The sequence below is a fragment of the Triplophysa dalaica genome, chromosome 22 (genome assembly GCF_015846415.1).
Source record: "Triplophysa dalaica isolate WHDGS20190420 chromosome 22, ASM1584641v1, whole genome shotgun sequence".
Taxonomy (NCBI): Eukaryota; Metazoa; Chordata; class Actinopteri; order Cypriniformes; family Nemacheilidae; genus Triplophysa; species Triplophysa dalaica.
Window position 1 is genome coordinate 18295479 of NC_079563.1, and position 26369 is coordinate 18321847.

General features: G+C 41.1%; 1 protein-coding gene across 1 annotated transcript; it reads left to right on the forward strand.

The window, feature by feature from the left end:
• Nucleotides 1-266: 266 nt before the first annotated feature.
• On the forward strand, nt 267-21956 carry cplane1 (ciliogenesis and planar polarity effector 1). The gene is given in 53 exon segments (XM_056736984.1): nt 267-404; nt 740-880; nt 994-1129; nt 1537-1656; nt 1753-1991; nt 2062-2168; nt 2235-2391; nt 2469-2572; nt 2690-2872; nt 4232-4490; nt 4580-4717; nt 4802-5487; nt 5812-6002; nt 6333-6413; nt 6492-6653; nt 7336-7481; nt 7483-7504; nt 7780-8008; nt 8094-8209; nt 8288-8499; nt 8603-8758; nt 8847-8976; nt 9054-9163; nt 9239-9385; nt 9907-10030; nt 10149-10470; nt 11077-11983; nt 12388-12584; nt 12676-12803; nt 12886-12968; nt 13751-13809; nt 14517-14579; nt 14656-14833; nt 14915-15253; nt 15335-15934; nt 16014-16180; nt 16270-16354; nt 17261-17318; nt 17437-17571; nt 17664-17735; nt 17937-18052; nt 18133-18343; nt 18445-18677; nt 18922-19012; nt 19102-19206; nt 19326-19419; nt 19513-19644; nt 19739-19898; nt 20349-20404; nt 20517-20633; nt 20766-20929; nt 21056-21151; nt 21239-21956. Coding segments are annotated over 52 exon segments (9375 nt in total). The 5' UTR covers nt 267-404; nt 740-790; the 3' UTR covers nt 21601-21956.
• Nucleotides 21957-26369: the final 4413 nt, after the last annotated feature.

The window sequence follows — 26369 nt, forward strand, 5'->3', positions numbered from 1 at the left end:
ATAATCCAATTTAAAAATGCAGTGTTTGAAAGCAAAATAATTAAAATAAATAGGTAAAAAAGTATTTTATGATCGTTGTATAATAAAAACTATTATTAAATTAATAATTGTTACATGTGATAAGATAATGGCTATAATAAACTATAGCCACTGTTAGTAATACGGTCATAAATCTTCTTAACGGACGCGCGCATTCCGCGCTCTAGCTCAACTGTGGTACTCTGATCGTGATCGCGCATGCGCTCCACTCCTCTCGAGCGCATCTGATTCTATGGAAACGGGGCGGGAATCATGGGAGCTGTTTGCGCTGAAGAGAATACCGGAAGTGGAGGGAGATTCGAAAAACAAAGAAATAAGTGGAATAAGCAGACGCGAAATGTGTTTGTCAGAGTTATGGCATGATGGTAAAGTATAAAGTGAACCGGAATAGTGATGTATAGCCTTACAGATGTGTGTTTGTACGTCACGCGTGTTGTGTTGACATTCAGTAGCTAACGTAACGGTTTATGCATCATACGTGCGAGCTAATCACACTCATTTGTGCTAAAACATTAATACGTGTTCGTTACAGATATCAGCTTAATGCTGAAATAATAAAACGGTATGATGCCGGTAATTCGCATTTATTTGATTGTTTTTTGTCTGTGATCTAAACACTAAGTGATTTACTTACCTGTCATATAACACTTCCCGTTTGCCTGACTTTATGTTTCTTTATCATCAAATGATTTCCATAAAGCTGAGCTGAGGAGAAACATGGTGTTTGGATGTTCTCTGATGTTTACCATCAATGCCAAGAATGGAGTTGAAGTTGGAGGTGTTGCTGTCATCCAGCATCAAGCGCAAAAAGCCATGGCCCAGATTCTGCTGGCTGGGGAAGGTAAGACCACGTGTTCCCAAATTACAGAAAGTCACATCTTATGTATTTGTGTAGATGCGCCTCAGTGTCATCTGCTATACATAAGCGCTTGGTTATTTTCTCTTCTGTTTCAGGAGAAAGAGGCTGTTTTTCTATTAGATGACAATCGCCTCAGTGAAATACATTTGGTGTCGGGTCGAACTAAAAAGAAGACACCGAAACTTCAGCCGATGTTACAGAAAGTGGTGACCATGTCCGCCTCTCCGAACGGTACGTGGCTGGTGTAATTCCAATGTACACTTAAATCTTAAAGCGATATTTCACCCAATATGGAAATCTGTCATCATTTACTCACGCTATTGTCATGTTAAACCTGAATGACTTTTTGTCATACGCAGTTCACAAAAGATGTTTTGAAGGAAGTTTGTAAACGAACAGCTCTGCACCCATTCACTTCTATTGTATGGATACGAAACCAAAGCAAGTGAAAGGGTGCCAGTAACTGACGTTCTTCGAAATATCTTCTTTTGTGTTCTGCAGAAGAAAGAAAGTCATACTGGTTCGAAATAACACGAGGGTGAGGAAATGACGACAGAATATTCATAGTTTGGGCGAACTATCACTTTTTATTCTTATTGTTGATCTGACAGCTGTGTTCTATGTCATGTCGTCTGCAGGTATGTGGCTTGTGGGTCTTCTGGTCTCTGGAGAACTGTTTCTGTGGAATAAAGACAAAGACTCCTTAAAGATGGTCTCTGCTATCCCTGCCGTTCATGAGCTGGCTTCTTCCGTCAGAGGTTTGTGAGACCTTTGTATAGTTCTGCTTGAAACCCTTTAAAGAAAGTAGTTGTGGACACAACTGATAGAAACAACTCCGGCTTTGTCTCATGCAGGTACGGTATCTACGGTTCGACTTTCTCTGCTGGTTTCGGAGAACGGACAGAGGGTTTTCCTGGGAGCTCTGACGGGGCAGGTGTTCCTCTGGGAGTGTTCGGCACCTCAGGATCTAAGCAGTCCACGAGATATCACAGCCAAAGGACGCTGGAGCGAGATATCACATCCTGAAAACACTCAGCTTCCCTCCTCGAAGGGCAAAGAGGCGTCGATTCATAGCGTGTTTGTGAAGAATCAGGTAAATCAAGTGGGATGTGATGCAGAGGCTGAGTCATCGCTTGTGTTTTATGTCCTGTGGTGTTTTATAGGCCGTTGGTGACGTGTGTCTGAGCGTGTTTGTGTTCAGTACTGAAGAGCAGTTGACCATCACGTTTCTGAAGATTCAGTGGGAGATGATAAAGGAAAGCAAGCACAGGTGAGAACGTGGTTGACATCATTTTCAATTTGGACTGCTGTCAATGCTAAAATTATAATCCTACAGTTCGGTAGGATTTACTGTACACTGGGTTTCCAAGTCTTACCTCTTCGGTCAGCTTGTGCCTCCATGTAGACCTGTGAAGTCCAGAGGAGCTCTGGTTCCGGCACTATCACCAGATGGTCAATTACTGGCGATAGTTCTTAACCAGAAGGACCCAAGGGTACAGTCACAACATTTTATGTACAGTTCACTGTTTTCAGTACGTCATGAATGTGATGATATTTGTGGGTCTGACAGGTAACTCAGGTGTTGTTCGTCAGCACGCAGAACTTTGTCACAGTTTCTAGTCTGTTAGGAGGATGTGGTCTAAAGGCGATCAGTATTCCAGCCAAGTATGTGAGGTAAGTGTTTCAAAAGTCTCATCTACAAACAGTTTGTTTACACATTATTCAAAAGTCACCCACATGCCGAACAGATAGGGACATTTGCACCCACTTATATCCCTGAATGTTTTGCAGGTCGTACTGGGTGGGGAGTGTTAGCTGGACCACAGAAGGCCTTTATCTTGTCTGCGTTTTAAAGAGGGGCTCTCTGCTCATGCTGGCACGTTTGGGCGGACTGGTGTCTCTGTCCACAACTGGATGCAACGTTGAGTTTGGTCCCGCCCACTTCCTGCCTCTTCATCCGTTGGTCACCTACAGGTTAATTTGTTAATGATACATGCTGACACTTTCCAAATGGCATAGAATAACGTCACAGTTTTATTGTACATCATGGATGGATCGTTTTCCAGTTTAGATCCTACCAGTAATAACCAACTATACACACCCAATTATGTTTCTCGTAACAAGTAATACGTTTCTTAACCATAATTCATGTCATACATATATTGACGCAGAGTTTAATTTACATTAATATGAAGCAATGGGTATACTAGACATCTGCCCGGTTAACCGAAAATATATATCACGTTATTTACGCACCACTTGTGAGTGAAGTACAGTAAAATGCTGCTGCATCCGAAAGCCAGAGGGCGCTCTCGTGCAGAAACTCAAAATAGGCACTGCATAAGAAGACCATAACACATGTAGTTCTGGGAAATGCCCAATGACCTGTTTTTATCACTGTTCCTCAAGCCTCTTTAGGTATTTTTATGATAATAAAGTATATTTAGAATGATCACGTTTGACGGGTGTTGCTTTTTTAAATGCACGTTATAAGCAACTCAAACTCTCTGCTTTTAGATCGAGCAGCATTTCCTACTGATCCCAGAGCCGGTCTTCACGGACAAGCTACGCGTCGATAAAATAATCGATATCTTGCATTATCGCAGCCAGCTCGGTTTCAGTAGGATTTATTGGTAACTGCGGTTATCCGGACAATTTTGACGTGTCTCATATATGCACGGGCAACTTATAACAACTTATTTTTTTCAGCAAACTTTTCCCTTCTCAGGGTTTTTTAAATTAGAGAGCATTTAACATTTTTGTCACCAAAGCTGAGATACAGCTGCAGAAAAAATTAGAAATTTCTGATTTTATAATAAGCTATTTATAGGTATGTGTTTAGGTAAAATGTTCATTTTTGTTTTATTCTATGAACAACGTTTCACCCAATTTTCAGACCTCAAATACTGCAAGGAAAGCAAGTTCATATTCACTTTCAAGGAATTCAACAGTTATTTTTGTACATGTATTTAGAAAAAAAAGTTCAGAAATAGTTATTTAAAGTAAGGACCTGGATATTATCCGCAGTCTTCATGTGTCTTGTCATGCTGTCAGTCTTCACATTTTCTTTTGGATGATTTAACATCACTCCTGAAATAGAAATGGAATGTTCACAATACATCTAGAAAGGCTTTTAAATGCAATTAAATATCATCATATTATATAATAATATATATCATAATATTTATGGCTGTATTTATTTAAAAGCAAAAAAATGCTACCTTAAAACATGAACACCATACAAGGGTAAAATGCTTAGGAATTTGTATACGCATATTTTAGTTGTCCTCACAATTAATAAAAGTATCTACATGTCACCATTTTCTCCCGTAGACCCCCAGCACCTCTTCACACACAAGATGGCTCTCTCTCCAGCTCCAGCGCGTCACTCTGTGACCCTATGAGACAGCGCTACTCCATCACCTGTCACCCACGGCAACCGTTGCTCATTGTGTCTGATGGCTACATGGTGACTGTGCTACGGTTGCCCAGACGGCCGTCTGCGACTGTGATCACGAGCGCTCTCCTACTGGACGCTGCTCAAGGTCTGGAGAACATACGCAAGGTCATGGGGTCATCATCTCGGGTGGAGGTAGACTTTTTTTTATTTGAAGGGTGGGATTTAAATGATGTGTTTTATTGCTGATGTGATAGTTTGTGTGTATCGTTTCTGACGTAAAGCCTCAGGTCAGATCCAGGCTGGAGTCCATGTCCACTCTGATGTTCACAGGAAGTCTGCTGGCTTTTAAAGAGACAGAACCACCTCTCTCTACTCTACCGCTGTATCTGCAGGAGACTGGGGATACAGAGAGAGCTCAGGTCAGCCGACATTTAACGCTGTAGCTTATGAACGGCACGGGAGGCTGTGCATTACAGTCAATTTTAAAAGTGTCTTCTCTTTAGGGTGAGGAAGATGACGATGATTCTGACGATGGTCTACACTCACGCATGGAAAGTGAGGGGAAGCTGGAGTTTGCGTCAATGTTTGACACTCTTCATGCTCACACAGTAGACCCAAAACCAACATCTTCAGCCGTGCAGGAGGATCTCACCAGGGTTTACAGGAATATCCAGACAGTTTGGGCTCTGGCCGTGTCTCTGGGAGGCGCTGTTAAGCAGAGAGAGCGTCTTCTCAAGTACACCATCGCCTGCGTCGTCCGACTCATAAACCTTCTTAGGGTCAGCGCCTTTATCAGCAGAAAAAATAAATTGAATTGGGCCACAAGCACCCATCACATCCTCAGAACTCTCCTGTCGTTTTTGCCCTGGGACACCACACGCTGCGGAGGAAGCAGCTGTCTGCCTGTCGCAGTTGAGCTTAGCAGACGATTTGTTGAAATGTTCCTCCCATCATCTGATTTAGCGCTTTCCTCACACAACTTCAACGCAGCTCTGCTCGTCCTGCGGGAGGTGTCTCACAGCGTGAATCTGACCTACATCATCCAGTCGAGAACATTGCATTATGGGAAAGATGATCAGGTTTTATGTTCCTCTGACTTTTTTGCAGTCCGGCTTCTACATGAGGACACAGATATTAACAGTGAGATCACGAAACCAACTGCACAGGACAGAAGTCTGCCATCTAATAGGTGCTTCTAATTTTTAGATCTACAGAAAGTATATTTTATTAAAAGATATTTGTCTTTGATCTGTTTTGTGCTAACCAACCTTTAAGAAAAAAAAATATTTCATTCCATCGCTTATTCATCCTTATGTCATCAAAACTTGTATGAGTTTCTTACTTTTGCGGAACACAAAAGAAGATTTATCGAACAAAAAACAAACATTAAACCCTGTAAACTTCCATAGTATGAACACAAAACCACTGAGACGATTCTCAAAATATATTCTTTTGTGTTTTGAATAACATGACGGTAAATAAATGACGACAGAGTTTGTATTATGTATTACAGATTGGTGGTTATTTGGCGTGACGTGTACAGGCGAGCTTTGAAATACCAGATGATGCTAAACAACAGCAAAGGTGATGAGGGCACGCAGCCTGAATGTGAGATGATGTCAATCATTATGCCTAAAATTCAGAAGGTTTTGCAAACAGCTGGAGACCGTCTTGAGAAAAGCCACGCCCTGCGAAATTTCACAGGTAGCTGTCGCACCATATTAAGAATAAATTAAGAGTTTGGTTCCTAAATGAGAGAACTCCATTTCTAAAAATGTTCAAAAATTTTTGCAAAGTTTTTTTATTGTGCATTCCAATTAATATCAATCAAACAGATGTTGGTTTCTTTTGATTTAAGCCAAAATAACAAAAAAATACAGCTAACAAACACAGTAAAACACAATAAAAACATGATAACATAATAAAAGCATGCTTGATTTATCTCATTTTGGAATCAAACTCATCAACTATAAAATGAGAAAATTAAGGGAATTGTACAATGTCATAATGTTTCACATCTTTCCCCTTCCTCAGGTGAAGAGCTATTTATTTTAGGTGAATACTCAGACAGTGTTCGGGTCTGGAGAGCTGAATTGTGTGCAGAAAGAGAGAGAGGTCAGACTTTAATTCAGTCGTTTTGACTTCAGGTCACATATAATTCAAAACTCACTTCATCCTCTGTGTGTCTCACAGCAGGTCCGTTAACGTGTTATCTGGAGACACGCTACTGTCTGGCCCTTCTGTACGGTCACCTGTTCCAGTATCACCTGCGGGAGGCTCAGGGTCTGTGTGACCACCTGACACGACAGCTGCATCCATATACAGGACATCCGGAAGAGATGCCGGGGTTGGATGGTGGGGTTTCCTCCGTTACAAATAAAACATTGAAAAGAGAAAACCTGATTCAAAGTCAAGTTTGTGGCGCATGTCAGCTGTCAATTAATGATGGTTGCTTAGGGCAATATGGGTTGAAGTCAAATGTGAAATTGTACCTAACAGCTCAAATTGTAGATCATTATATACCGGTCAGGCATAAAATTATGACCACCTTCCTAATATTGTGTCGGTCCCCAATACGCACTGTGATGCACTGTGTATTGTGACACCTTTCTAGAAGAACCAGCATTATCCTCTTGAGCAATTTAAGCTGTTGGATCTGACCACATGGGCCAGCCATCGCTCCCCACGTCCATCAATGAGCCCTGGCCGCACATGACCCTGTCGCTGGTTCACTGCTGTTTTTTCTCCGGACCACTTTTGATAGACACTGAGCACACAAGAGCTGCAGTTGTGGAGATGCTCTGACCCAGTCGTCTAGCCATCACATTCTGACCGTGGTCAAACTCGCTCTTATTCTTATGGTCGACCATTTTTAATGCTTCTAACACATTAACTTTCAGGACAAAATGTTCTCTTGTTGCCCAATATATCCCATACACTAATAGGTGCTGTGATGAGGAGATAATCAGTGTTATTCACTTTGCTGTTGTCATTTGAGCTGCTAACTAAGTTCTTACCCATTCTCTGTGTCCTGTAGATGACCCTGTATTTGAGGGCTGGCTCTTAGGGCCAGTGGGGCGTGAAGCCGCTCTTGCCGTGGTTCAGTCACTGGCCAGGTTTATGGCGGCGTACTTCACCAACCGTCCTCTCTGCATTCTGCCTCCACACAGTGTGGAAGTGCTGCCCCGCCCTTCACTTACCTCACGGTACATCAACATACTGCTGATACTCTTTCTGCTGGGACTGTGGTGTGGTTATTCTGTAGAAGATATTTTGAAGAATGTCGATAACCAAACAACGCTGACTCTCATGGACTTACTCATTGACTCAAAACCACTGAGACATTTCTCAAAATATCTTCTCTTATGTTTCACAGGAGAAAGAGTCATAAACAGGTTTTAAATGGCAAATGTCTCAAATAATTTTTTATTATTGGATGAACTATCCCTTTAAGTATCAGTCTTGGCATTTGCTCTCACAGACGCGGGCAGGCGCGTTGTGGAGTTGTCTCAGAGCCGTGTGGTGGTTGGCTTGCGTTCTCAGCATCTGTCTGACGTGTGGACGGTGGACTACGCTCTAGAGCTCCTCCTGCTGGGCGGGCTGCTGCCAGAAGCCGCGTGGATGGCGCATCATTTGGGCGACTGGAAGATGGCAGCGACCCTCAGCCTGGCCTACAGCAGCTACTGCATCGAGCCTTTGGACATGAGCAGGTGTGTGACGTCAACTCAATAATCTGTCACGGAGAGATGATGTCATACTATAACCTTTAACATTAAGTTTGCATATAATTTTAAGTCTTAGATGGAGAGAGCTTCATCTTCCTACACAACTGCAACCCGCCGTCATCTTTCAGACTCAGCTGGAGATGTTACTGGGACGAGCGGTCGAGTCTGAAGGAAATGACAATACAGGTAAACATAGGTTAGATGTTTATGATCCTGGTTTGAGGAGAATGATTTTATAATAACTGGTCTGCCTTTCACACCCAGCTTGTGTCGAGGATGTGGAGCTTCTTCAGGTATCAGTGCAAGAGATCTTAAAGGCATCGGTCATGGCCGAGGTTGACGTCTTCTCTCAACCTCTCAAACGCCTGCTCGAATCGGCCAAGGAACGAGCAACATCACTTCCTGTTTTATTACCTGCAGCGTTCTATCTGCCTGCCCCCCCTCTGTACTGCCCACAACCTTCACCAGACACACAGGTACATCACGGACACATCAGACACGGATGTTTCTTCAATTTTGACTGCTACATACTGCTTTTCACTGCAGATTACATTTGATTTTATCCTTTGTAGGTAACAGCGATCGGCATGTCTGGATCTGGAGAGAGACTCTCGCTGTCAGCTCTCCGGACTGATACAGAAGGTTTTATTGCTCTTGAGATCCGCACACAGCTCTCGGCCCACGGCACAGTGGTACATCAGGAAGCTGCATCACTGCAGACATCTACTACACAAGGTGACAATTCATCTGCTCACTGTGTTACAATCAACATTCGGTTTGCTCGTTTATAGTTATTTACCGAATCAATGTTTTGGGTTACTAGATCCGGAAGAAGGCGCCTGAGCCTAACGTTGAATTCATTCCAGAAGGACTGAAAAAGTTCTCCAGTCATCGTGGATTCTTCCAATCAGGGTCCAGGAAAGACATGGACGGTGTTACCGTGCAAACCATAAGTATGTCTCTCTTGATTGGTTGTGAGCGTTGAGTTGGCATCCATGTGAAGCTCAAATTATGGTCTGTTTGTTTTCAGTATGTTTCAGAGAGTTGTGTGCCCTCTGCTGGATGCTTCATGCGAGAGACCAGCTCACCATCTCCTGTAGAAGATACCAGAGTGTCAGGAACCAGCAGAAAGACGCTCAGGTGCAGTGAATGAGTGAATAACATTTCTGATTCATGTTGAACAGTCCTGGTGCTGACCGTGTTTTAACCTCACAGACTAGTGATGTTATCGTGGCAGATTTGTGCATCGAGGCCTTGGGCTGGGCATGTCGTCTTCTACCTTTCTGTCGTTTCTTGAATGCTGAAGAAGCACTGCAAGACTTAGTCTTGAGTCTGGTGGCTGAACTACCGCCCAGTCATGTGGTAATTTTCATTTACTTTACGTTTGGAAAACTTACACCATAGTTAAACAATCTGATAAATAGGGATGGGTTTTGAGACCATAAATTTATTTAGTTTCGATTCGATATCAATTAGTTACAAGTATTGTTTTTAAATATTAGTTTTGCAGACATGGAATCTATATTTAAATATATAGGCTGATAACTGAAGCCTACACAATCGAACCTTTCACTTTGAGTAACCAAACACTACAGTAAATAATAAAATACTGTAAATGTGCATCATGAACAACTTGAAAGGTATATGAATTAAACCGATTTTAAAATTCTATTTGAATAATGGTGTCATCCTCTGGACTAGAGGCGAAATACAGATAACGTTCTCTGAGGCACAAGCGTTTAGGATTGATATTGTTTCTTTAAATTGAAGATCGATTAAAATTGACAAATCCATATTTTTAACCCAACCCTACTGATAAATATAGTTATATTGATGTTTGTGGGTGTGTAACTGTACGCCTGTCCTTCTCTTCCGATGGTTAGACGGCAGAAACTCTGGCGAGAGTGTTCCCCGAAGAGGAGGAGTCTGTTCGCGTGCCACTACGGGAGAAGTATACCTCACTAGTGCAGAGATTGAGACCCGTATTGGTGTCAGACACCACAGCAGGTAAGATGAGCTCATTCACGCTGACCCAAACGTGTGCGATTTCCTCCAAACGGAGGAACTTCAGCTCTGATTTGAGCACAGATATCAACATTAATAGCGTTTGCTCATGTTCTCACAGATGTGCCATCAGGAAGTCATAGAGAAGATGTTGCCGGAGAGAGCATGATGATTCTGATTCGAGATCAGCTGCGACGGCGGCGTCGGGAGCTTCGGCGTCTGGAGAAGCACCTGGGCGCAGCTGAACAGTTCTTGTGGGAGAGAGAGGAGGAGGAGGAGAGGGGAGGTGCAGACTCCATACTGAAGCGTCTCTCTCTCGGGCCGAGTTTGAGTGACAGCACTTTGACTGACTGCGGCCGTCCTCTAGTGTACAGTGAAGGAGACACGGCTGAGACTCTGTCTGAAACGCTTTCCCCTGAACCGCAGACCAAGACTTTGCACGGGTAATTCTGCTGACATAGAGAAATGTTTTAGTCTTCAATGTGTTTGTGTTTATATACAGAATGTATACTGTATTCTTAAAATAGTCATACAAATAATAATACATTTAGCCGCAAAAAATGAAGAGACCATTCCAAATGTTCATTAAATCATAATTTTTAGATGTATTGTGGTCATTCCAGTCCAGTGTTTTGTTGAATTTCAACAAAACCAAACCTCAGGAGTGACATAAAGTCATCCAACATCAAGACAGCATGACAAGAGACATGAAAACTGAAAAATCAAGGTTTTCACATAGAAAAATATTTTTAAAACTTTTACTAAATACATAACTGATGTATTGAATCAAAAAAAGCATGATTAAATAATAAACAATGTTTTTGTACATTCCTAAAAAATTTACAAAAACGTTGAAAATCATAAAAAAATGGTCTCTACACTTTTTTTCTGTAGGTGAATATCGGTTAATAAATGATTGCACATTATAATACGATAAATTATACTTTATTCATCAAAAAAAATTCTGTACTGTTTTTGTGATTCAGTTTCAGTCAAACTTTAAACTCAATATTTAACAAATGTAAAAGTTCCTATTTCTGTGTTTGTAGTTCAAGGACTAGACCGACGAAGGATTCACCTGATAGATCAACACATGAGAAAAAAGAAAATAAACGCTCAAACTCATTGGAACCCGAAGGAACAAAATCAACTCACGTGGAACCCACATGCCTGCCCACAGTGGGAACGTGGGAGTTTGAACTGGAAGATAAAGAATACACACTCTTTCTGGAGTTGTTTCTCAGTTATGTGTTGGAGAAAGACAGTCTGGACGCCGAGGACTCTGAGCTGCCGTTATTGAGCAGTTTCTCCAAACAGCTTCATACGAAGGAGCTTCACTCTGTGACCTTTGACATGCTAACAACACTCAAACGGCGTCAGAGAGACGGATATCAAACCGGTTGTAATCCTGGTGCACGGTTACCTTTGTTCCGGGCCGGCCGCTGTTTCCAAACTGTCCCGGTTACCCCAGAACCTCCCGTCACCATTGGACCGGGTTCAATTGTCCAAAGCAATGCCCAGATAGCCTCAAACGCTACGCCGGCTCAGGCTCTCCCTGGTGTGGGGAAGCAGCAAGGACTTTTTGGGCATGGCCAACCGTCTGCGCAAGCGAATTTGATTGGTTCAGAGGTCAGGGGCAGTCAAAGCTCTCTCCCGTTCGAGTCCTGGGCCTTTAAGATCCTCTCACCTGCTGAATTAGACGTTCAGGTCCAGCTGGATTCAATGCTGGAGAGCCGGTTTCCTCAGCTGGCCAGGCTGTTGGAATGGATGATGCGCTGGGCGGACAGACGGGTTCTGCTCCCTCAGCCAATCAGAATAAAGTCGGAGTGCTCCAGTGATTCTGTGGTTATAAGAGTCAAGGCAACGACACCGGCGGTGCTGTTTGCTTTGGAGCTTTTAGAGCAGAGGTACACCGCCGCCCTGAGGGCCACAGATGAACATGACATCGGTTTTAGAGTGAGTTTGCATTTTAAGTGGACTGGGGGGTTCACAAAACATTCTTCGGAAGAAAATTCTTTGTCTGCCACTGTAATTTAAGGGAAAAGTTTGGACTATTTTGTATTCCCGTAAAAACTTCTAAAGGCAGTTCTTAGTTTTTCTTCTCAAGATTGACCTACAAAGCAACATCATTTTATTTCTATTGAAAAAATAAAGATGTTTTCAAAAAACTGTTTGAGAACTTTTTAAGAAGGAACGTTCTTATGACCTTCCTATAATTTATCTTAAGAACAATCTTATCATTTTCCGTAAGAACAGTTTTGTGAATCCGGCCCTAGTTCTTTTTTATCATATTTTAAGAACACATTATTTTGGGAAATGACATGATTTGGATCTCATGATCCACATCCTGTAAATGACAGGTCATGTTGTCTTTGCGATTTAAGCAGCGTCACTCTCCTCCAGTTCACGTGAGGAAAACATCTCCTGCTTCAGTACAGCGGTCGATCACAGACCGGAGGAAAGACAGAGAGAGAAGTGAAGACACGGGTTACCCGGCGTCTGCTGGAACACCCGCCATCCTGCCAGACCTGAACGCCCAACACACCTACAGCCACGAGTGAGTATACACCACTCAGATGTTGTGTGATTTTAATGTCACATATTTTATACAAGACAAGGTTCTAAGATGTAAATGTTTGATCTTACAGTGAGGTTGAAGATGTTGTGGATCAGACAGACAGTCCGCTTTCTGCGGAGGAGGATGTAATTTCTGATTTACAAAATAACATCACAGAGATTAGAGGAGAGATCAGACGGTCACTTGTGGCAGAAGACGGTCAGATCAGATCTCAGAGTTTTACACATTTTGTTTTTTCAAAAACCACCTCACAAACGTTTCTGTGTTGTTTGGTTTGAAGATGAAAGCAGTATTGCTGATGCCACTGAGGCTACATGGCTGTCGTCCAATCTGGGCAGAGCTCCCAGAGAAGCCAAAGATCAGGTGATTGAGTGCTGACCAATGAATCTACAGCACCACAGATAGATACTAATCCTGGGGCCGGATTCACAAAAATGTTCTCAAGACAAAATATAAGAACTTTCGTAAGATAAATTATATGAAGTTCGTAAGTGCAATTCTCAAACATTTCTTAAAACAGTCTCAAACATTTTCAAAGAACATCTTAATTTTTGTCGTTAGAATAAAATAATATGATTTAACTCGCTCGCTCGTGTGTAAGCTGTGCATGTTTATCTATACTATTAATGTAATGTGTGTAACATGATCATCGCATTCTTATGTAGCCTGGATATATTAGCAGGTGATGTGTTAAATGGCATTTACGATCACATGTGATCTAATATGTTAGCAAGCGTTAAAAAATATACTTATTGCAATATAAATTATAAAAAAACTTTTCATTTGTTACTACGGCATAAGACTTGTGACCCTCTCCGTTTCGAGTCACTTTGTTCCAGAATAATGTAAAAGCACTATGATAATGAAAGCTAAAGTGAGCTAGACCTTATTATTAGCCTATATCAAAATACATTTTCCTTAATGGGAAGTAAAAATCAAAATTGTGATTCCGGCTCAATACAATGCACGTCACATGTGAAACAACCAAATACACGTATTCAACATTTTACCTTTGGAGATTTTAAGATGATATTTACGACAGCTTTTGTTTCGAGAATTAGGATTCTTCTTAATTTTTTCTAAGATCAATCTTGACCAACCTAAACACCAGTAAATAAATCAAATGCACCGATTATGTTTTACAGGTGTTAACACTGGCTGATCTGGAGAGTCTCCACACAGAAGAACTTTCAGAAGATTTAGCGTAAGTCTTTAGATATGAGTTTAAGTAAAGGTTCACACAAATATGAAAATTCTCTTCTAATTTACTCACCGTCACGCCATCCCAGATGTATATGAGCCCCTTTTATGCTCACATATGGCAAAATATAAATAATGTCAAATCTTGCGGTTCTATTTCATGTTATCCAGGCCATATTAGCATTTCTTAATAAGCTCAACATATAAATAGATTTCTATCATGAACATGAGAAAAAAGAACAAGAGACATTTGGATTACTTTGTTTTTTGCAGCTTTACTATGTTGAACCCTGTTTAAAAAAAGAACTTGCCTGCATGTTCATTTAATGTTTTAGAGAATGTTTTACAGTTTTACATTTCATTCCCATTGTTGTCGTTAAGCTTTTGGAGAACCTGAATTGTGCATTGAGGACTAATGCTGCCTCCACGTGCTCTCGGAAATGTGATAATTCCCACTTACACTGTATTTAGAAAATATTATCATTTCATAAATTATTTCCAGGTTGAAGTGGGAATTATCGAGTTACCGTGAGCACGGGAAGACAGCATACGTCTTTCAAAAGGCTCTGTGGGCGTGCCATATAAACTCAAGGCTGTCATTCTTCACAGGCGGTGAAGCTCTGCGGTTCGGTTCCATGGTGACTCTAAACAAACCTCTCGTCCTATCAGACGATCAGATTACCTCCCATTTGTGTGTGTATTCTGTTTCAGGTCTGAGGGGAATCACGTCTCCTATGGAACGCTGGACAGGGACGCTCCCGTAGAAGCATGCAGGTGAAGATGATGTTCAGTTCTTTCGGTTTTGTGTGAAGTCCTCAGCCTCTTTTTCTAATATGCGTTTTGGTCACAGACATGAGGCGTCAGATGTCCAGCAGTCTTCACACGTGATGCCAAAAGAGGGCATGAGACAGACAGAAGGACAGAGCTTTAGTCACCCACCCGGTTCTGATGCACCTCACAACAGAGCAGAGACGCAGACGGATCCCGTCAGACAGCTGCTTCAGGACGAGTTATTCCGATTAGTGCAGGTGCATAGATTTAGTCTGGACATCTCGTCTCATCCAAAACATGAGCCAAACGTTTACAGTTCTCCTGGTTGTCTCTTTCAGCTTCAGCAGATCAACTTCATGAGTCTCATGCAAGTGGTGGGGGCGTCCTTCTCAAACCTGCCGCTGTCTCAACACAACCCGCTTGGGTCTAATGTGATGCTATCACAGACAGCTGTGACGTCTGCACCGCCTCCGTGTGACCACAGATCTGAACCCACACACGGTCAAACCCAGAACATCCGCTCTGTTTCATGCGACGGCCCTGAAGGTCCTACACAAGTCTCTGGAGAAGAGAGGGTCAATCACCATCGGAAGCAGAACGGACATCCAGTACATTTAACATCTGCTGTGAATCACAGACACGACGCTGAACAACGAAACCTTCCCTTCAGACCTCAGGTAGGATTTGTAACGGTGTCTTGTGCGGCTACCAGCTTATATTTATGTATCCTGATGTTTTTTGTTTGTACAATCTTAAAGGCGCTCGAGCAGCTGACCATTCGCCCAGACTGGCCTCAGGACGGTCACACAGACGGAAGGAGTTTCATCCCGACCTCACAAGGGCTTCTCACCACTGCGCATAATGCAGTCGCGCAGACACCTGCGCAGAGGACCGCTCCCATTCCACCCAGACTCCGTCTTCTACAGCTGCAACCACCACAGCCAAGTTATCCGAGACCTCCCTCTCCTCCGGTGAAGGAGGCCTGGGGTTTGAGTCCTCACCCCGCTTCGGTTCACATCAACATTCTGCCTAGTCAGTCCAGACCCTCATCTGGGTGTAGAGCTGAGGATACAGGCAGAACGTGGGTCCAAGCATCAGCACCACCATCACACCTTCATTTTGACAGAGAGAGAACGGGAGGAAGTGCAGGAGCTCTGCGTTTCCCTCCTGCTCCTCACAGAGGCGTTCCAGGGGTTGGTCTCCCTCTGTTGCGTTTTCACCCCGACGCACAACGGACTGTGACGCTGCCTCGCATCCCACAATCCACCACGCCAAAACCGCCCAATGTTTGTGTCGCGGGCACAGGTCACTACCCCAGACTTCAGCTGCTGCGTAGAGATCCTGATCCGCCCAGTGCTGTGAGTGTCCACCGCGTTGGTCTTTGTACGGTTTGTGTGTGGGATGTCTGTAAGTTGAATGGTGTTTTGTGATGTTTAGATGCGGATCAAGACGCCCAAGGTACGAACCCCTCGTCTCATCCCTATGGAGGAGCTGTTGAGATGGGGCGCCGAGAAGCAGACGGCAATTGCTGATGGGAAACCACAGCTGTTGAAAACAGAAAAGATAGTGCAGAACAGTCACACGAGCAGCCCGTCCATCAAGAGGTGATTCTCTTTTACTGAAGTGTGTGAACGCTGAACTGTTTGTAGCTGTATGTGTTTTGTGTCAAATGATCCTCTGTTCTCTCAATCAGACGGAAGAGGAGAGAGGAGAAAACTAAATATGAGAAGATAAAAGTCACGTTCAGACCTGAGGAGTCCATCATACCTCCAGATGAGGTAAGAACTTTAACCTGGATTTGGATACTGAGAGCAACAAATATTAAAGTGAATCATCAAAACTGCATTGAATCAATAGATAAAGTGAATTATTAGTGCTTCAGGAAATATTAAAGCTACGTTTAAGCTATGGTGAATCATCACAGTTACGTTGATTCATTAAAGATACAGTGAATCAAAAAAGCTGCATTGAATCAATAGATACAGTGAATCGTTAAAGCTTAAGTCCATCATCAAAGTTACAATGAATCAATAAATAGATTGTGAATCATCAAAGCTGCTTTTGATCAATAGATACAGTGAATCATAAAAGTCATAATGCTGTAGTAAACAGTGAAGCTACATTTAAACTAAAGCGAATCATCAAAGCTACAGTGAATCATCAAAGCTACAGTGAATCATCAAAGTTACACTAAATCAAAAAAGATTCATTGAATCAAAAAAGATTCAGTGAATCAAGAAAGCCAGAGTGATTCCAAAAAGCCACTGTGAATCATTAATGTTATAGTAGACAGTAAAGCTTCATTTAAGATGCAGTGAGTCATCAAAGCTTCGGTGAATCATTAAAGCTAAAGTGAGTCATCAAAGCTACAATGATTCAAAAAAGCTACAGCGAATCAGTAATGCTTTAGTGAATTAATGCTATAGGAAACAGTAAAGCTTCATTTGAGCGGAAGTGAGTCATCAAAGCTACGGTGATTCAAAAAAGCTACAATGAATCATTAATGCTGTAGTAAACATTTAAACTACATTTAAGATGAAGTAAACCGTCAAAGCTACAGGGAATCATTAAAGAGACAATGAATCATCAAAACTGTAGTAGACTATCCAAACTACAGGTTTCGTTGTTCAGTTGAATCATTGAATCTACATTAAGATAATTTCGATGTTCATTGCGTTTTATAGATTCTTCAGCCTGCAGAAGAGTTGTCAGATCAGAATGATGGTTATGTCATTCCTTTAGGTGAGCCCACACGACTCTTCTCTCCAGTCTCTGTTTCTCTTTCAAACTCTGTTTTTGATCTATTGTGTCTCTCACACACAGTATGTTTAATCTCTTCCATGTTTCCTTTCTATTTCAGGCGCGATGGATTCTGAACTAACTGGACAGATGCTGTTGGATAAGATGTATTCCACATCAGCCGAGCTCCATGCATACGCCTCCACGCAGAAGAGACCTCCTGAAATCCAGGACGCCTGTACCAACACTGACCCTGGTATGTGCTCCCTTCAGCGTTCCAGTATCTAAAATCATAAACCTCAACTCACTGAAGAATCTTGTTTAATATAGAAGTTCTGTTTACTCTAGAACCATCTCGGTCCATCACCGATAAAGCCGTGTCTGTTCAGCTGCCCTCATCTCCCATAATGCCTAGCGCTTGTAAGTCGATACCATCTATTGTAACGGTAACGTTTTATTTGCTAGCTTATACATACAGTAAATGAACAAAAGTATCACCCTTGCAGTTTCTTCTTCATTTGCAATATGATGTACAATTTATGACGGACAATTCAATATAGTTAAAGAAAATGATGTAAAAGCTGTTTTGTCACCTGTAATAAATCACGGTTTTATGTGCAGCTACAGGCAATGGAGGTCTTGTAGGTGTCGCTCCAGTCGTTCCTCCAGATGTGTTCTTGAATCTGCGTTTCTCTAAAGAAAAATCTCCAGAGGGCACCGATTCAAACACACATAATGTAAGTGTTACGCTTCAACATTTATTTTAAACTCTCTATGTTCGACTAAACAAGTTTGATGAAATATTGTTCCCTTGTAGACCGCTGAGGGAAGAAGGTTCATCAATGTGATCGATTTGGCGGATGACTCTCTGCTACAGAATCTACCCCCATCCCAAGCCCCCAACTCTCCGCCCTCATTTGCTCAGCTCCATCTCTTGGCAGCCCGTGCTGTAAACCCCGCCCCAGTCCCCATCCTTAACTCCGCCCTAATCAACACTAAGCCAATATTCTCGACAGATGAGCTTCCTGGTAAACATTTATATGAATTAATTCACCTTCACTATATACTTAAAGTAAATCATTGGATCAGAGCAAACGGGGCATCATTTAACACATATGTTTTCCTGCAGGTCCTCCTGTAAGATCCTCGTCTCCTCCAGCTGTGGACGCTGATGATGTGCTCGGCGGAGATCCCATTACTCTGAGCGTGCTTTCGGGCGTTAAGATCCATTCCAGCTCTCTGGACCGGGTGTTAATGTCCCGGACTCAGATCTCAGAGCGGCTGACAGAGATGGACGCCCAGCTCGCCAGACTGCAGGACATCGCCGATAACATCGACAAAGAGTTTGCCAACACTAGACTGGTATGAGATTCAGTTCACACAAGGCACAAGGCAATCAAACATGGGGTTTATCTACAGCGTATCATCTGTGTTGTTACTGCTTATGCGGTGTCAAAAATGCATTCGTAACAGTAAATGCTGCCGCTCGGTCATTAAAGCGGCAGGCTGATATATAATAAATGGATTCCTAGCGTGTCAGGCTGTAGGGCACGTCATCAGGTGTCCATCTGCAGTCGACTGTGTGTTAATGTGTGTTTCCTGTCAGCTGGTCAACACCATAGAAACACAAAACCCTGTCGTGATGCCCAGAGTGGAGAGGAAACCTTATTCCAGACATGTGACAAGCTTACAAGAAGGTTAGAGAACTGATACACGACAGCTGCTGAACACTATGGAATCACTTTAAACATTAAACACTTTCTTTGTTTCGGTTTTGGATCAACAGTGAAAAATGACAACCCGTCAATGATGAATTTGGCAGACGAGGAGATTTTGTCTTCTACTGTTTGCAACCAAAGTTCAGCCCCGGGAGGACATTCCCCTCCTGCAGGTATATTAACCTCATCTGCTTACTTTGATTTGTGTATTAATCCAGTTTCACATTTCCATGTTTACGTTGATATTGAGCGATGTAGATGATCCTCAGTTTCACATGATCTCTGTTTTCAGTGAAACAAGAGCAGCGTGTTCATGCTTGTGTAACGGATGTTGGTGTTTATTTACCTGCAGATTTGACAGAATCTTTGTTTGAGGATCCCGAACCGTAAGAAAGATTTTCACTGTTTCTGTTGATCTTAGCAACACTGTCTTGTGTTTGTCGTGTTCTTGATTGACACTTCTGTCTGTCTCTCCTCAGACGGGCGGATGAGACTCTCGGTCTGACTGGCCTCAGCGATGTGAAAGACATCCTGTCAGAGTTAATCAGGGACGGGGCCTTGTCCCGCTCAGCTTTGGGGCTTTCTCAAAGAGAAGCTCATAAATCAAGCAGGTGTGATTCAACGGGCTAAATACAGATGTTTAAAGAGGTTTAATATACAGCTGCCTGGGAGTGATGTAGCTTGATTGGTTTGTTTGGGCTGCAGGTCAGAGGTGAAGCAGGGAGGAGTCATGATGGAGGAGGAGAGGAGGGACGTGAGGATCTGGATGAGGAGGAAACAGAGAGAAAGACTGATGAAGTATCACAAAGAGAGAGATGAGAAGAGAGAACAAGAGCACAGACCCTTCACGTCTCCTCTGACACACGTGAGATGATTTATGAGATCATCTTTAATTTCAATATTTCAATCAGCCATATTTATGTTTTCCTAATAAATAAGATAAAGTCTGAATAACACCGTGTAACAAATGTGTTTGGCCCGACCTTTTTATAGCCCTTGTATGATTCTGTGGTGCTTATTATCGTGGTCTAATTTATTTTCATGAAGCATCAATGTTTTGGTGGATATTAAGCTTAGGTGAGCGTGTATCATTAATTACGATATATCGGTATCAACAAAAAGCTATACACATTTTCTCATATTCAAAACAGTATTTTCAAATTGTCACTGGAAGAAAATTCTCGAAATTTCTGTCGCACAGGGAAGGTGGGATGAAGCGATGATGGGTGGCTAATCTGGAAAAAAAAATATGTGATTCAACATTTTAAACTTCATAAAGAAACAGTAAACATTTTTATGATTATTTTCTTTGCAGAATCCATCATCTGTAGATCTGGCAACAACTAAAAGAACAAAAGAAGAAAGAGACAAGTATGATTCTTCACTCGTGTGTGCTGTAAAAACATTCTCTAATGTTAGTTAGCATCAGCTAGCGTGATGTATGTTAGTTTAACACGCTTCATTGTGTTCTGTGTGTGTTCAGGGTGATTCAACAGGAGCATTATGAACAGAGAGCTCGTGACGCCTGCAGTCTGATCACAGATCTGCTCACAACGCCTATTAACCTCCCCACAAAACCTCAAGAGAGACTCCCAGAAAGGTCAGATCCCACAAATCTCATTTAGTAAATGACTTGTGGTCTGTTTGTTATCGCAGAGGAAGTACAAGTCGAACTGAAGTGTAAAGCAAAGTGTCTTACAAACCAGGATAAAAAATGTTGATTTGGTTTCAGGAGCAGCAGTCAGTCATCGATGAGAAACAAGAAAAGCCCTAAAGGTCAAATGGGACCTTACAGACGCTCGGTGTCCTCTCTTGGAAAAACAGTTGTGCTTCAGAGGAAATCTACAACAAAACCAAACGGATCATTGAGCAACAGATTCGGGCTACACAGACCAGGTCCATACAAACCCACAAACCATCACTATTACTGCTGCACGATTTATTCAGTAAAACTCAGTAGAGCTTTATTGGAGGAACATGAGCTGACGAAATTGGGTGTCTAAGCATGTCCTTTGTTTTTAGTGAGCGCTCTTCCAGGCGACCGGTTATCACAAGTGACACGACGTGGGATGCTGACAGACCTCAAAACCAGACAAGAAACAAAGACAAATCATCCAAGTGAGAATTTTTTGAACACGTTTTTGGGTGACTGTAATATTACAGGAAAGTGTTTGTCCATGTTTCAACACATGTGGTGTTCTGTAGAGCTGAAAAACGGTTTCCAACGATCTACAGTTAAAGATCAGACACGTGGGGAAGATCGCAACCCCGGGGACTCCGCTGAGGTCAGCAACATTCTGCGATTTAAGGACAAAGAGAACAAACAGGTGATTGTGGAGCCGATGCAGTATCTTCAGCTTGAAGACATGTTACAGCAGTCACGATCTTCTGCTCATGTGATCTCGTGTTCCGTTCAGGGATTTGAGGAGTATGATGAAGCGTTCGCGGATGTGGATCCTCTGAGAGATCTGGTGGGATTCGACGCTCTTTCTGACAGCACCGGCAGCGTTCTCAGCAAACTGGACTGGGCCGCCATCGAGAAAATCGTCGCTGAAGAGGAAGATTAATAGTGGTGGATAAACTGGAGAGACGTTTCGATCAAACTTTATTTTTTCATTCCAGTGAAATCTGTTGACTGGGAACGATTTCCATATTTTTTTTTATTTCTATGGACTGTAATTGATGTGCTTTTAATAAAAGAACCTTCTGCTGTTTCTGATCTGTTCCATGCGATGTGGTATGTGACAAAACAAATTTAAAGCAACAGTAGAATTTAACGAGGATGCTTAAAACCTTTAAAATATTTTACAGTTCATTACACGCGTTTTAACATTTGTGATTTAAAGAAAATATGTCATTTAGTGTTTTTTTCAATTGATTGTATTTTTTTGTTGATATTCCTTTAATAAAATATGAGTCGAACTTCAAACTTTCTCTTATTAATGATTTATTAAATATTAACTCAGAAGACATATAATTATCAGATTGAACAGGAGTTTCCATGATGTGTTTTTACCAACAAATCTGGGCTGGGTCCCGAAACCTTTGAATCACGTCTTCAGCTCGCTATCAATCTTCAGGTATAATTTAAGAATGACGTAACGTTAAGAAGGTTTCAGGAAACCAAACCCTGAGCGTGGCACTAAATTCCCTCGAAATAAAATATGAAAAGCATTCCTAAACACGTCACATATAAGTAATTAACATGAAACACCATCATACCTATGTGGGTTACAACAGCTTTTCTTAAATCTTTTTTTATCGTAACTGTTTAAATTACAATATTATGCTAGCAGGGGATACTACCCGTGTAGTCTTTTTTGTTTTATTTGTAGTCTGATGTGCGTATCTGTTGTTTACGGGGTAATTTTAATGGCAAAAGTAAGTCATGTGGGTTGGGCTCCACACAAAAGGATTTTTGATTAAAAGCATGACTCAGCACGGTTTGACATTATCAAAAAATACTTTATGATTGAAATCTATTTTGCTCATTGATTTATATTGATCATTTTAGCTACTTAATTTACAAATGTTAACGAATCACCTTGTTTTTGCCTGTATTCTATGTGGTAAAGAATGGCCAATATTCGACTCTTGTTTATTTGTTGTGAGCCTATTGTTTCGTCACAGGCAAATATTTTGACAGCTGCCTCCCTTTAATAATAAATTAAGTTTCAATTTCCGTACGCAGTTAGTTTCTGTTTCCAATCTTTACTCCGCCTTGTGACAACAGTGAATAAAACCAACAACTGATCTTCACCGTCGTACAGCGTAGATCCAGCATACACAAACAAGGTAAAGTATACGCAGTTTCTTTTGTTTATCTATTATATAAACTGTTTTTCATATACAATTCGTAAAACTGAAAACCTTTATAATTATAGTTACGTGCAGACACCTCGGATTTAAGATATTTCCCACCTTAATCCGGGAATCGTTTCTTTAACCGAGTTTTTAATAAACAAAATTCATGTTTTAATTATTAATAACATTATTGTTTTAACAAACTTACTAATACATTTAACGCTTATTTAATAGAGACGTTGTTTTGGGATTTTACGTGGGAATTATCTTAAATTCCAGGTGTGAAATATACAAATACATTTAACTTATTTAATATTTTGAAAAATAAACAAGTAAACTTTGCTTTCCAGTGTCTCGAAAAAAATGGCAATGCACCAAATGCTGTATGACGTGTCTGAGCTAAAAGAAACCAGGTTTGGTCAACCGTACCCCAGACATGGTCTAAGTCTGCTGTGGTGGTTTGCCGATGAATGTGTCGACCGGATCAGCAGAAAAGGCAAGATTATGACACAATTCGACCCAGAGGATGGAAATTTTGGCTTCCACGAGTTTCATAACGCTGAAGGACTTCTTCCAGACACCGATCTAACATATTACGAGGTGGGCAACCTGAGCCCTCGTCACCCCCATACGGGCGCACTGCCCGGTTACGTCACCAAGAATTACGATCCCGATGATCCTCGCACCAATATGGATCGCATCGTTGTTTCTGTCGATTCGTCCCGGAGTGGTCTGGTCTGGTTTGATGAGGTTTATGTGACAGAGCACTCAGATGAAGATGACTTCTGTGAGCCCTGCACCTGCAGCCTCAGTGTCGATCTCATAGAAACGATTAAAGACTTGGAATGGAGAGAATTTACCAGAGAAGTTGTTTTCAGGAAGCGCCGGGTTCGACGATTTTAACTTTGCTGATTCAATCTTGTCAATGAAATGAAGTGCCAACCCCATCCCTACACTCTTACTCACACTAACCAAACTAACCAGAATTTCCCTCTAATGGGACTAGAGGACCACTTTATGGCCACACAGGTGTATATTTTACCAATTTTTTTTGCAAATAACTCTGAATTGTTCAAAAGTAGTTTAATCATGAATTCGCCTAATTGTATATGTTTACTTAGTTAGTTCTTGTTTTTACAACAAAAAAAAATATTCCACAAGTTTCTTTCTTATTTGCCATCATGTTTGTCTCTCGGTCTCTGATTATTATGTAAATTGCGCTTAACTTCCCTCATGATTCAAACTGATGACTAAATAAAAACATGTTTTTCATTCCATGCACTTGTTGTTGCCATTTGTTACCTTTTTGTTATGTTGAGAAAGCATTAATGCAGTTTACCTTATTTGAACTATTCATAAAGTGCATTCAAATTAAATATGATGATCTGTTTAAACAACAAGTACAACCACCGATAGATCGGTTATAGAAATGAAGAAAATACACACTTTACTGAAATAATAATAAAAAGTGTGCTCCAAAATATTTTTTCTTATCATACATTCTCTCCGATCCAAGTCTTTCATCTCTATGAGATCGGCACTGATGCCGTAGGTGCAGGGCTCACAGAAGTCATCTTCATCGGAATCATGTGTCATATAAACCCCGTCAAACCAGACTAGACCACTCCGGGACAGATCGACAGAAACAACGATGCGTAATTCTTAGTGACGTAGGGCAGTGCGCCCAGGTGACGATGGCTCAGGTTGCGCACCTCATAATAGATCATTGTCTGCAGTCTTTCAAGGTTTTGAGACTCGTGGAAGCCAAAATCTCCATCCTCTGGGTCAAATTGTCCAATAATCTTTCCTTTTCTGCTGATTCGGTCGACACATTCGGTCGTAATTCCTCGGTGGAAATATGCCAAAGTAGCCTTAACTGCCAGAAAATAAGGTTTCAAAGGATTAGTGTTAAAACATGTTCTTGTTCCATTTATTTTATTTTGTGATGCAATGTTTTTATCTACAGTAAAATCCACAATCCACGTCATAAACAGAGAATTACACAGTGAATCAAATTGTTGGTATGCGTGGAATTTCCATGTGACGTTTTAAATAAAGGTCACTTAGGTCAAGTTTCTATTCTTCACTATTTGAAAGGTATTCAAATGTGCTCTTCAGGAAAACAACATACAATTGACCACAGATTCCTATTGGAGGACTTTAAAACAAATGTAGGATCAGTCTTTAAGGGACATTTAAAAACAAAACACATATCTATCACTTCTACTGTCATTTCAGGACGTTTATTTCATTCTTATTCACAGTCATGACTACTGAATTAAATGTCCAAGATGAGCAACTTTTTTGATCAGACACAGACTAAAAAAACCCTTAAACTGCTTCATTTGTTTTCTGATGATGAACACATCAGTCATCACTTACATGAAACTAAACATCTGCTCATCTCACAGCAAAAAAGAACAAGATATTGAAAAGAAATACAAATATTGGCTAACATTTTGGGGAACTCTGTGCTCAGACATATTTATATGCCTGTTAAAACATCTCAAATAATTAAAAAAAATCATTTTTTCTCCTTTTAGACATTTCGTTTAGGTTTCTTGGGTTTGAAAAATGATTTTGTCATCCTGCGCTTTAAACTGCTTGATTCTCTCTTTTCTATGTACACCACATTTCTGTTTCCAAACGTCACGTTCATGCTCTTAAAAAACGCACAACTGTTTTGTAAACATTGCAACATAAGTTTCTGTTTCCAAATCCTCCATATAACACACCTACAAAACGCGAAAAAAAAGCATTTTGACTTCGAGCGTTTAGTTTCACTTTCCACACGGCTGAGGGTTTTGCACACAATCATGTTCTCGTCTTTCACTGGACACTTCTTCACCGTCTATCATCAGCTCATTTCAGTTTAACAGGTAGGAATCATCATTTATGTTCTTCTTAAGCAACAACAGACACAAGGAAACGTGGCAAACTATATTCATGTCACATATTTCCTTTTGATTTGAATTTATTTAAAAAGTCTGTCATGTCATTTTGTGTTTAGCTGTAAAAAGTGTGCATCTGTGATCTGTTCGTCTTGTACACAGCTGGAATAAGGCAAACGTCTGTCGATGTAATTGTTTAGGACCACTGTTGTGTATCAATATAACAATCTGTACTCTATACACAAATATATGGAAGCCCGTTTCCGCCAGGGTTGGGATTTTTTTTTTATTAGTAACTCATAGTAATGATTTAAGTATCGCAAAATAATGAGAAACTAAGTCGAAATTTGGACTTAGTAACTAATTAAGACTTAGTATCTCATAATAATGAATTAGTATCTCAAAATAAATAGTCACTAAGTCGAAATTTCAACTTAGTAAGAAATAGTAATGAGAAAACATGCCCGTTTCCGCTAGGGGTGGGATTTTTTTAGAATTAGTGTCTCATAGTAATGATTTAGTATTCATAATAATGACTTATCTCATAAAAATAAGAAACAAAGTCGAAATTTCGACTTAGTAAGTCACGATAATGTCACAATAATGGCTTAGTATCTCATAAAAATGACTAAGTCATTACA